The 12,978-nt window shown below is 40.8% G+C and overlaps 1 protein-coding gene across 4 annotated transcripts in view; it reads left to right on the top strand.

Moving 5' to 3' along the window:
• The window catches only part of LOC135262690 (organic cation/carnitine transporter 2-like), a 40,158-nt gene extending 28,233 nt beyond the window's left edge, over positions 1 to 11,925 (top strand). The window contains exons 2-12 of one of the 4 annotated variants that reach the window (XM_064349830.1): positions 1,585 to 1,731; positions 5,177 to 5,598; positions 6,692 to 6,795; positions 7,030 to 7,184; positions 7,612 to 7,783; positions 8,115 to 8,242; positions 8,687 to 8,786; positions 9,558 to 9,772; positions 9,877 to 10,059; positions 10,674 to 10,809; positions 11,148 to 11,925. In XM_064349830.1, coding sequence (XP_064205900.1) covers positions 5,206 to 5,598; positions 6,692 to 6,795; positions 7,030 to 7,184; positions 7,612 to 7,783; positions 8,115 to 8,242; positions 8,687 to 8,786; positions 9,558 to 9,772; positions 9,877 to 10,059; positions 10,674 to 10,809; positions 11,148 to 11,292 — 1,731 coding nt within the window. In that variant the 5' untranslated portion in view covers positions 1,585 to 1,731; positions 5,177 to 5,205 and the 3' untranslated portion in view covers positions 11,293 to 11,925. Of the gene's footprint in view, positions 1 to 1,584; positions 4,166 to 5,176; positions 5,599 to 6,691; positions 6,796 to 7,029; positions 7,185 to 7,611; positions 7,784 to 8,114; positions 8,243 to 8,686; positions 8,787 to 9,557; positions 9,773 to 9,876; positions 10,060 to 10,673; positions 10,810 to 11,147 lie in introns of all 4 variants that reach the window. The other 3 variants (XM_064349826.1, XM_064349827.1, XM_064349828.1) reach the window with 3 other exon arrangements.
• Positions 11,926 to 12,978: the final 1,053 nt, after the last annotated feature.

Genomic DNA, 12,978 nt, shown 5'->3' with positions numbered 1-12,978 from the left:
GTCAAGTTTTGCATACACACACACTCACACACACACTTACGCATACACACACAGACACACACAAACCCATACACCCACACACACACTCTCTCACACACACTCAAACACACACACTTACACACACACACACTGTTCATGTGGGAACTACAGTGTGAGAAAGACAAACGGGCTGTGATTAGGGATGTGGGATGAGTGGGTGGAGTGCTTGCAGGACTTGTACAATCCTGGGCCTGATGCTACACTGCACTAAGACTGACTGCTTCCTCTCAGAGCCTGTTGTGCCTTCAGTCAGTACATAACCAGCAAGCCAGTCAAATATGGCCCAAGACCCAGTTTTACTCAACTACAACAACAAGGGAGGAGTGGACAACAGTGATAAGCTTACAGGGAAATACAGTTCTAAGAGGAGACAAGACGGACTGGCCACTTCCAGTAATCATCTGTCTGCAAGAGATGAAATTTGTCATCTGGACTGAATGGAGCCATCCAGCAGAAATTCACTGGAAACAATGCATTTCTTGGCAGATAGGAATAAGATATTCCTTGGGCAGTTAGGAATAAGATATTCCTTGAGCAGTTAGGAATAAGATATTCCTTGGGCAGTTGAGCCCCCCTCACATACAGAGATGACACATCCAGAACCCCCTTGCATTGATTCAGTGGATTAAATCCACTGGAGCAAGGTGAAGATCATGCTCACTTCCAGAAACAAAAGGCTGTAAAACCAGCACAATTTGCTACAAATGCAAAAAATACAACTGTAAGTCACACAAAGATAATGGGATTTTTCCCACCCAAATCAATGATAATGTAAAAAATAAATGTGTCAAGGGGCAGTGTATATGAATAAACTTGTTTATGAATGAATTTAATTTATTATAGTGTCATGCACCTAGTAGAGGCCAGCCCATAAGAGCTTATAAGACACTAAAGTGTTATTGTTTCTATATATAAATCAATCCTGGGTAAACTGCCCTCCTACCTGTGAAGTCTCCTTACTGGTTAAATTGAGGCAACATAAATTAATAATCAGAGCACCTGACTTACTGTACAGTCTGATAAGGGTTCACTGAAGTACCTGCCAGTAGTTTATTGTACACGGGCTCATTTAAATTAATATGATGGCCAGATAACTGGCCAGTGCAGAGACTGTGCAGCAAAATGACTGAAAGTGTTATTTAAAACTATACAGACAAAGAGGGACTAAATTGGCGGGGAAATGTCAGATAGGGTCGAAAATAACAGGAGAAAACTTTGTGAGTTTTGTGATCACTTTGCTTAAGCGCCTGATCATCTTCAAGTTGATGTAAATCCAAAAAGAAATGGCGGCTGGATGACACACTGCACAGTTTACGTTTTGCATTGGATGGAATGCAGCTGCGAGTTGACTTGAGGCCAGGTTCGGGAACTCGCGTTTCGATTCCTGCCCACAATGTATGCAGGAAAAGTGCTAAATGTCTGCTCGTATCTGGTGGGATAACTGGTTTTTTTTATTACTGCCTTTGGTCATAACATTGTGATTAAGTAGCTTGCTGTGTTTCACACTAAGAATGTTGTCTTCTCTTTCTGTCTGTCTCTCCTCAGCTCCACCGACAGAAAATGGACATCCTTGGGGGCGATTAGAGTCATGCATTACATTACATTTATTTGGCAGACCGTTTTATCCAAAGCGATGTACAAAAGTACATATCAAGGTCATTTGAATAACTGCAAAACATAAGGTTCAATAAGGTACAATACTCATTTCGAACAGCTATTCATAGTCAAGAACACAGTTCATTTCACACAGTGAACATAATTCCAACCTACTTATGCAAGTCAAACTAGGGGGAAGTACACGCTCAAATATTAGGACGAAAATACAAATTACAGTAAGTGCTGGAATGGGGGTACATGTAACATGAGTGGCATGAAAGAGGAGAATTTAAGTGAAATGATCCACAGAGTGGGCCTGCCGGTTTTTTTTTAATGCCAGAATTTGCATCTTTAATAGTGCATTTAGGCTAGTTCCAGTTTCAAGTGCAAACCAACGTGGTGAGATTTTGTTTTGTTACATGGAAGATCGCTAGATTTCACAATTATAAGTGTGACAGTTATTTGTATAGAAGGTATGCATTGACGTCACTTTCCCACCGGAATAGGCAAAACCTGAGGCAAGGCCTGAGTGGCAAAACATGCTGCGACATGGCTGTCTTTGGTAGAGAAAACTGCAAAACCGGGAGTAACACACACATAAAAGACAAGGGAGTGTTCAACTGCAATGGTTAAATGGTACTAAGGCTAACGGTAGTCCCTACACGTGAGGGACACGTAATACATTCCTTAATTTCCTTAAATTCCTGCGTTTCAATGCTAGAAGCCTTAAAAACAAAATAGCAGATCTTGAGGCTGTAATGTCAAAGTTAGGACACATCACAGAGACTTGGCTGAGAGTCAGAGATGGAGAGGAATGTTACATAGCAGGCTAGAAGATGATTAGAAAAGATAGATCCAATAAAAAAGGTGGAGGTGTAGCTTTCTATATCAAAGTCAAAATCAAACTGAATGTTCAGGAAATTTCAAGAACTGAATCTTAAACTGGACAGCTCCGAATGTAACAGGATTGAACATTATGCGTGCCAACGTTTAAAAAGATATGAGGGTCGCTAAGAGGTGTTTTGAAAAGCAAACCGCTCTAGATGTAAAGAGAAATCCCAAAGGTTGATCCAACAGGATGCTCTGCCTATAAACGTGTGAATTTCTGAAAGTACCAGTTACAGCTCTATATCAAAATAATCACAGATATCAGCGCGCACTTTCTTCTGCTTTTTTCAGTTTTCCGTGATTTTCAACTATTTTGTTTTTTCGGGGAGTATGGGGATTAGCATAGAGGATTGTGGGTCTCGTCGTCTAGGCCATGCATTTCCTACCACACCCACAACATGACATAAAAATAGACGGCGAGGAAGTTCTGCGTGAGTTTTTCAAAGGGAGACGAAGACTTCAGATAGGTAGGAAAACTAGATTTATTTTGTAAAACATGTGTTGTCTACCCGTGTAGTGGTGGGGACAGGATTTCTAGTTGCCTGGTTTTGGGACAGGAATATTTTGGAATTAATTTGGATGTCAGGTATGCCATCTGTTCGGCGGGGCATGCCTCATACGTAGGCTATACGCCGATAATTGGACAGTTTTCAGGATTTTCTATTGTAAAGGTTTGGACTGGACTCGCTAAACGCATATAGGCGTACTCATGTCCAATTGGCAGTATTCACAGCTGTTGAAAAAAAAATTTTTTTCCGTGGAGCATCCTTGATAGCTAAATTTCATCTGTAGTCCCTTGGCAGGTAAAAAGCAGGAAAATGTACTAAACACGTGTACAAGCAGCAATTTGCAGTAAGATCAAATAAGTATGTGCGTGTGCATCAATACATTCTAACAGAAAAGTAAACAAAAATAAAAAATATAGCCTATATAAGCAGAAAGTACCTATATAGCATGATGACAGATAAAATAATAAAACAAAATTAAATTACATGAAAACACATCAACAAAGAAGAACATGTAACCAAAGAAATACTTAGAGCCATAAAGTGTATGACAGTGTCATAAATAAATATGGAATTATATAAATAAATAGGTCCACAAATGATAACACAACCAGCCAAAATTACAAAAAGGTAACAGCTTTTAGTAAATGCCTAGTATAGATAAATTCGAATGTTAAACATGGGTATTTTCAGAAAGCAGTAATGCAAAACATTTTGTAGCAGCAGATGAAACCAATCCATAAATCATTAGATCCTAAAGTGCAGATCGAGTGCAGTCCATTATATAAATAGAGACATCAGTCTTAAAGTTTGTGCAAATTTCGTGAACAACCAAACTAAAACAGCGGCACCGGCTCTGTGACTCCCAGTCGAACAACTTCAGTCTGTAAAGTAATAACATCCGACACATCACTCATCCTGCACGCTCCAGTCAAGCTCCTGTGCGACGAACCTCGAGCGTGGCTATGCTTAGTGGTTTCACCCTCCTCCTGCCCCACGCCATTGTTTCACAAAGGACGCCGTCTCCACCATGTTGTTTTTGGCATGCAATATACGGGTTACCTGGCAGGTAAGGGGGCGGCGTTATTGACGGGACTTCCTATCTTGTCAGACCCGATGCCAAGGTTACCTGACAGGTAAGGAGATGGGAAGTAGCCTAGAATCCGCCACTCTATCTTGTCACAATTATATTTTATTTCATAATAACATGTTGTATTTCCGAAGACCTACTCACTCACTGGTTAATCTTTTTCGATCATAATTCGATTTTGAACTTAATTAAACTTTGTCTTCAGAGCAGCGCAGGGTGGAATCTTCGGGCCGATATTTACTGTATGAAAAGCCCTTTTAACATTTAATAGCTTGACCGGATTCACATTAGACTACAGATAATTGTAATTCATTTGACTTGTGACTGGCCAATACGCTCATTTAAGATATCTCTAATTACAACTTTACTAGTTAAAACGCTAATTCATGATATCTCTATTTACATTTTGACTAGTAAGATTGAATTTACTTTCGTCATTAAGTTGTATGGAACCTCAAATTAAAAATATCTAAAATTCAGATTTGACTGTCCAAAAAGTGAATTCCAGATAGGCTAACTTCACTTAAATTATGACTGGTCGGAACTCAAATTCTCCACATTATTTCCACATTAGTTCTCATTATTCTTAATTTCAGTTGAAGATATCTTGAATTCCTAGTGATGTAAGATATCTAAATTATTTTTTGATACCTGAAACTAAGATATTACCAGTCAAAATACAATTGTAGATATCTTGAACTGGAGTTATGACTAGTCAAAACCAAAGTGGATAGCCTATATCTTGAATTTTGTTGATGTGATATGACTGCCTGGTCCCCTGGTTTACAATAGGATAGCAAACTGGGATGAGCTCAAAGATGGTGCATCAGTGTTTCAGCAATAAAAATTATTTGATCAGTCTTGACAAAGTGTGCCTGTCCATTCAAAGGCACCTGTGTCCAAAGCTGTCGATTGTTAATGTGCTGAAGTTAATGCATAGCCACATATCAAAATCTGACCAAAGTTTGTGCCTACAATAAAATTGTGATTCCAACTGGACATTTGTCAATTGAGGCAGTTACCTTGGTGCTAACATACAATGTTTTTTTCATAACAGGAAGCCAGTTATTGGCTGGGGTTCTGAGCATGGGGGACTTTGATGCAGACACGGCCTTCCTCGGCAACTGGGGCAGATTTCAGCAGATTGTCTTTTTCCTGCTCTGCACCACCGCCGTGCCAAACGGATTCAACGCTCTCTCCATCGTGTTCCTGGGAGACAGCCCACCCCATCGCTGTCTGATCCCAGAGGCGGCAAACATCACTGAGGAGTGGAGACAGGCCAGCATTCCCACACAGGTGGTGAACGGGGAGACGGAGTACAGCAGGTGCACAAGATACAGGCTGGACCTGATCTCAAACTTCTCAGCCCAGGGCCTGTCCCCCAGTAAGGATGTCAACCTCTCTGAAGTGCCGCTCGAGGGCTGCTCTGATGGGTGGACCTACAGTAAGGAGACCTACCAGTCCACCATAGTCACTGAGGTGAGCAGCTCGCATTTCACAGCTGACAGGAATGCTTTGGCTATGCTTTGAATGAAGGATTTTTAAACAAATTACATTTTTACAGTATGTTTAACTTCACTTTTACTAGGTTCGCCTTGAGGAGATAACATCTTTTTCAAATGTAATGTATTCCAAGCCAGCAGTGTTAGCCTAGACAAATATTTCTGTGTGCAGTTCAGTGCTGTGATTTGCTTTAAACATAAACGATATGGAAATATTTCTTACTAAGGTAACAAATGTGTTAATGCTGTGTGCATGAATGTGCTATGATCGTATTAAAAAAAAAATTTTTTTTTTAAATTTTTTTACACATGCATTATGCCCTGACAAGCTATTATATGATCTGACAAGCTTTTAAACCTCTCATAGAAACCTGGTTATAACCTTAAAGGGAACCACACCTGTTAAAACTTGTATGGCTTAATATGTTCTAAATGCCCTCAACTAAGGAAATATGTTGTAAAACCCACACAAGATTTTTTAATTTTTTAAACCGAAGTCTTTAATTGAAATTTTCACCTATGGAGGTCACCATTATTTTAGATGCACAGTGCACTTTGGGTAGATGACGTAAGGTTAACTCAGTTTTGTCCAGCAGTTATTAATAGTGAAAAATACAAATGCAATGCCACAGAATTTGTGTGTGACCGGATACACGGGATATCCGTGGGATAGGGCGGATTCAATAAACTTAGTGTATCGGCATGTGTTATCATTTAGGGTTTATGCATTTTAAAGGAGGTATCATCTTGGGATTAAGCTCATATCGTAAGGTTATTACTGATCCACGTTGTATGCATACAATAATGTTACGTCAGTTAAATTAATGGGGACCATGACCCGTTTCAGTGTCACTAAAAACGATAGTTTCACTCGTACGGTAAAGTGACTTTGAACAGCAGGAGCTAGAAAACGCAGCTCTTTACGACCGGCAACTTCTCCATCTCTGTTAGCGTAGGCGAGCGGTTGTCACACAGACACGACCTCTAGCGTTATGCCCGACTCTCATCTCCTCCGACCTTCATCGTTTTGATGCCCTTTTTCGTTGTGATTGTATGTACTCTTTTTGCAGTTTGACCTGGTTTGTGACAATGAATGGAAACAGCCCTTCACTACCTCCATCTACTTCTTCGGTGTGCTGTCTGGGTCTTTCTTCTCTGGCCAACTTTCAGACAGGTGCATTTTTATTTATTTATTTTTTGTTCAGTAGTAACAATAGATTGCACTAATATAGTGCCTTTTATCTCATGAATTCAAGGTGAGGTGAGGAACAAAGAGGGATAATTAAGCCAATAAATGTAAGCCAATATATATATATATATATAAGGTTGGATAGTTAAACTCTTTGAGATTGGTGAGCCAGACAAACAGATCGCTCCCATGTCTGAGTACTCTCCACTCTCTCTGCAGGTTTGGGAGAAAGCCAATCCTTTTCATTACCATGGCGATCCAGACGCTCTTCACCTTCATCCAGGCGTTCTCTCCATCATGGGAGGTCTTCTCTGTGCTCTTCTTCGTCGTGGGACTGGGACAGATCTCGAACTACGTGGCCGCATTCGTACTGGGTAAACTGGGCACCTCCAGAGCTTCGGTATCCCACAAACATTTATAGGTCTGTGTGTAGATGGCATTATGTTCAGTTCCATTATTATGAAGAAAACCTCAGGCCAAATTACATTACATTACAGGCATTTAGCAGACACTCTCATCCAAAGCGACTCATACTTTTTACATGGTGTTTACATTGTATCCAGTACAATACAGCTGGATATGCACTGCAGCAATGTGGGTTAAGTACATTGCTCAAGTGTACAATGGCAGTGTCCTAGCAGGGAATCAAACCTGCGACCATTAGGTTGCAAGACTATCTCCTTTCTCATTATACTACACTGTTGCCTGACATCATTGCTATACTAATACATCAACCCCCCGTGATTGTTAATGGAACAACCAAATGTTGGAATGCTTCTCTTTCTTTCCCCCCTCCCTCAGGAACAGAGGTCCTGACTGGGCCTCCGCGGATGATTTACGCCTCCCTGGGAGTGTGTGGCTTCTTTGCTATTGGCTACATGACGCTGCCACTCTTTGCCTACTTCTGCAGGGATTGGAGGACGCTGCTGATTGCCTTGTCTTTGCCCAGCATTGTCTACATCCCCCTTTGGTGGTGAGTGTGGTAACATTGCTGCATATCATGGCGAAGTGGGAGGTTTGCTATCAGATGTCGGTCCAAAATTTTGCCATACTTTTGACTGCCTGACTTGTATGAAGGCAGCTATTGCTGTATTTTTTCCAACAGACTGCAGTACAATGTCATGAAGCCCTTAGTAGCCAGAGCAAAACGCCTAGTAGGTGTGTGAGCTTTGTCATCTTGGGTATGGAGATGGAGTTAAGAATGGAGGTGCAGATGTTATTCATTGTAAATACGGGAGTGAAGCAAGGAAAGAAATTCTGCGTGGTATGCCTTTTTAAGACCTCAGAAACGGTGCCTAACGCAGGTTCATCCCGGAGTCCCCCCGATGGCTTCTCTCTCAGGGCCGGGTGGAGGAGGCAGAGGCCATTTTGAGAGATGCTGCCAAGAAGAACAGAGTCACAGCCCCGGAGGTCATCTTCGCCCACACAGAGGTACCAAGTCTGCTCCTTCGACGCTACTAGTCTGCATTTCAGATAAGCGTATCTTTACTTAATTTGTTCCTGCTGCTGCTAGTTAGAGAACGTAGTTGTGTGTTAGTTCAGAATCTCTTTGATGTTGCTAGGTTGCTAGAAATAGCTGTACAAAATGAGTATCGTACCTTATTGAACCTGTGTTTTGTAGTTGTCCATGACCATGAAATGCACTTTTGTACGTCGCTTTGGATAAAAGCATCTGCTGAATAAATGTATTGTAACAAAGAATACACTTCCATGCAGTTGTCAGCCATTTCAAATACCAAATTTAAAAGGGAACAGAAAATTGTAATGTACTTGTGGGGAGGTTGATTGAAAGATTATTTGACACATGGCTTTTAAAAGTCTAAAACTTTCATGAAAAGTGCAAAGCCACAGTGATATTAATACTGCTTTCTATACGGTTCACAGAAGCAATTTAAAAAACAGGAATTCCATGGCTTTCTTGAACTCCTGAAGACTAGTAACATCCGCTGCATCACAGGAATGTTGTGTCTAATGTGGTAAGCATCCCTAACGAGTGAGTCACAACACCGAAGCCACAATGTACAAATACTGTTTACTCAACCTTCACCTCATTGCTGAGACTCACTTGACTTCCGGTACTTATACACAATCCAACTCAATTTGATGGAGGGGCTAAGCAATTAACTTAGTCAGCATATGTTCAATACACACATGACTACACAATTAATTGTACTGCTAGGGATGAAATGAAATAAAATGAATTAAGAGGATCCCAGATATATGAACAAACATTCACAAATGCAGTGTAACGCGTAGGTAAATGCTTGAGCCTGAAAGTAAGGATCTTGTCATAACACCCATGTTTAAAAATTGTTCCCAGATTACTGAATACCTGGTGTTGGAGGTTAAAACCATTTCCATGAGAAAAGCCTTATTAGCACAAAGAAGGTTCCAGAAAGGGTTTTTAGATTAAGAAGCATTGTTGATTGAACCTTTTTATTTGCCAAGAACCCTTGAGGAATCCTTTCTCCAAAAAGGGTTCTTCATATGAAAACTAGTTTAATGTTACAGCTTCAAGAAAAACCTTTTGGAACCCTTTTTTCTAGGAATGTATGGACATTGGTAATTAAACAAGAATAAAGAACAGCATTGCACCTTTTAGACTATAGTGTCAGCGCTTCAGCCAAGAATTGTTTTCAAAAGGGGGTGCATGTTCTATGGATCTTTTCATTCAGTTGGAGTTCTCTAAAATTCAGCTACACTGTTATCAGTCATCCAGACACATATGTGACTTTCTTTTATTTCAGGTTTACTTTAACTATAGGTTACTTTGGCCTGTCTCTGAACACATCCAATCTGTATGGAGACCCTTATCTCAACTGTTTCATCTCTGCTGCCACTGAGATGCCAGCTTATGTCGCCAGCTGGTTGTCCCTGCAATATCTACCCAGAAGGCTGTGCTCTAGCTTCAAGATGCTGCTAGGAGGCGGACTTCTTTTCTTCATTCAGCTCGTACCTGCAGGTGACACTTTCACCACCTCCCCTCTGATCTCATGGACAGTGTCCCAGTCCCATCATCCCTCCACTTCATTTGTTCTCACACAAGGCTATCCACTTTGTTTGCAGATCTGCCCTCCTTGGCCATTTCACTTGAAATGATAGGGAAGTTTTTCATCGCTAGTGCAAGCGCCTTGATATTTGCTTACACGGGAGAGCTGTACCCCACCGTAATGAGAAATACCGCGGTGGGGACCTGCAGCATGGCCTCTCGCGTGGGAAGCTCCGTCGCTCCATACTTTGTCCACCTGGGTAAGGGAATGCAGGAATGTTCGGCTTGTACACTTCTGTGGCACGGACAATAACATTCCGCCCCCTGTTCGTGTATCATGTATGAGTGCTGAGGCTAATCCAGTGGTTCTCAGGTTGGGCCCTGGGGGACCCCTTTGTATGCTCGTTTTGTTCCGAGCACAATTGCAAAGCACAGCACATTTTAACATGATGTTAATTTTTCTTAATTACACTTCATGCTTTGAGGGTTTATTTACCCTCTTAAGCCTCATTATATGAGAAATAGCTATGTCTGCCACAAATAATAAAAATCCCATATTTGCATAGTGTTATACATAAATCTAAGTGTTACGTGTGTGTCTGTCTCTCCCTTGGGTTTTGTCTGAGAACCCCGAGATCTCCTACTTGTGTTCAACACTGAGCAAGAAATGGGCTATAACAAAAACCAGGGTCCCCTAGCACCAAACATAGGAGCCACTGGTCTAATCGTTTGATTTGTTTTTCCTTAATCGAGAATTCAAACCCTTAACCCTGAAGGTGTTCAGTTTGCTAAATCTCCTGTGCACTGATCTGCCTCTCTTGGCCCCCAGTTCCCCTGTGAGCTCACACAGCTACCATTTTTTTTACCCCCTCAGGTACATATGACAAGAATTTGCCTTACATTCTGCTGGGAAGCCTCACCATTTTATCAGCAGCCATCACCCTCTTTCTGCCTGAGAGCTTTGGGCTCCCTCTGCCAGACACCATAGAACAGATGCCAAAAAGAGAGAGGTGAGTATGGTAGTACTGATGATGCTGTTGATGCTACTTGTGATAATAGTCGTGGTGAGACCTGTATGATGCCTGGAATAATCATGGTGGTGGTAGTGATTAGGATAATCGTGGCAGTGCAGCCTACACACTCGTGGTGGCGATGTAGTTGCTAGTGAATGTGATCATCATAATATCTTGGTGACGGTGTTGCTGAAGTTTATGATGATGCTGCTGGTGATGAAGATAGATATTGTGTTACTTCTAGTGACAGTGGTGACCACAATGCTGCCGTGATGGTAATGATGCTAATTGTGGTGATGATGATAATGTGCCTGCTTTTGCATATTTCTTGACAGGATAAAATGGCCGTGTCTGTCCAGCGAACAGAAAAACCTACAAAAAAAGGGCAAGACTTATTCACCGAAAATCGTTGCGGAGACCAGGATTTTGTCACCAGAACTACCTTTCCATGAGAAATCATGCTGTGAGTTAGGGATGTAACGATATTCTCCACTCATGGTTCGGTGCATTACATGGTACAGGGTTTACAATTCGATACACCCATGAATTTTTATTTTTATTTTATTTTTATTTTTTTGCCAATTTCTCCTATTTTCGCCTCCTCCGATACATGTGGAGTCGCCAGCCGCTTCTTTTCACCTGACAGCGAGGAGTTTCACTGGGAGAGCGTAACGCATGCGGAGGTTCATGCTATCTCCCCCACATCCCCTCCCTGCCGAACAGGCGCCCCGACCAACCAGTAGGAGTCGCTAATGCTATGATCAGGACTCATACCCTCACCGGATTCCCACCCACGAACACTGCCAATTGTGTTCATAGGAACGTCTAACCAAGCCGGTAGTACCGCTGCCGGGGACTGAACCCGGGAGGCGAGTGCTTATACCTCTACACTACCCAGACGGCCACACCCATGATATTTTTTAACAAAGTTTTAATGGAAACAACTCGGGACAAGAAGATTCCTTCTTTATTCTTGAGCCATAAAGTTTTTATTTTTATTTATTTTTTAATTATTTCTTCAATTTTGTTACCAAAATGTATTGTTTTCAGTATTGAATTTGCAAATAATAGAATCTCTTTAATTGAAATGAAATAAATTGGCTTTTAAAAGCATGTGCAGTGTCTAAACAAAATTAAATTGTAATATACTGAAAACAAAATTTCCTCATTACAAGGAAGTGCAAATTTCTGAACCGGAGAGACAATCCGCTGAGATGAAATGTGCAATTTTGTTTATTCACCAGTGTCCATACTGTCTTAGAAAAAAAATTTCTTGAAGGTGTAAGGTTAGAACCATTTTCATCTGGAAAGCAGTTTTGATCAAAGGGTTCCTCAAGTGTTCTTTGTAAATAGAACCTTTTTTTTATGAAGAATGCTTTTCATTCAAAAACCCCATTCTGGAAGAGAGTTCTTCACGGATTATTTGCAGAGTGAAACAATTCTACAGAGGCAGGATTCTACATACAACCTTTTTAATCTTAACAAAACAAACGGTTTCTTGTTAATGTTTAAAACCAATATTTTACATCAGGTATTGAGGTGAATTGTGTCTAAATATTTTAAGACATAGTATCATTAGTAGGCTTAAGTAAAGAGCATTTGTACCATATGTTTTGGAACTTCAGATATTTCATAATGCACAATAAATTACAATTAACTGTGACTTCTATCAAGAGCAAGTGAGTGCCCAGTGCACATATACATTTTATGTGATCTCTGGGAGTATTTATCCAGAGTGATATATAGTAGTAAAGCGGAATACTTCTCTGGAATACTGTATGAAAATTTGGCAGCACCATGAAGGCACAGAGACCCATTTATAATCAATACCACAGGTAATGCAGGTAACCACAGGTAACACCTATGAAGTCTATATATAGTACCTTTGGGGGCAGACTGTGTTCTGACTCTGTGCTTGCTATGCTTTCCACACCAAACACGATATTAGTGTGATGTGATGGATGTTACTGGTCTTCAGGAGTTCAAGAAAGGGATGGAATCCCTACATCTTAGATTGTTTCTGTTCAACCAACAGGAAAAAAAACGTTATCTTGGTGGTCTGACAATGCACTTTTGATGAACGTTTCAAAAGATACACACCAGAATATTCTTAAATGTTTTGCAAAAAATATGATCAATTAGGTTTATTTATTGGATATTTAAAAA

Source organism: Anguilla rostrata, chromosome 9 (assembly GCF_018555375.3).
Source record: "Anguilla rostrata isolate EN2019 chromosome 9, ASM1855537v3, whole genome shotgun sequence".
Lineage (NCBI taxonomy): Eukaryota > Metazoa > Chordata > Actinopteri > Anguilliformes > Anguillidae > Anguilla > Anguilla rostrata.
This window is presented reverse-complemented; position numbering and strand designations above follow the sequence as displayed.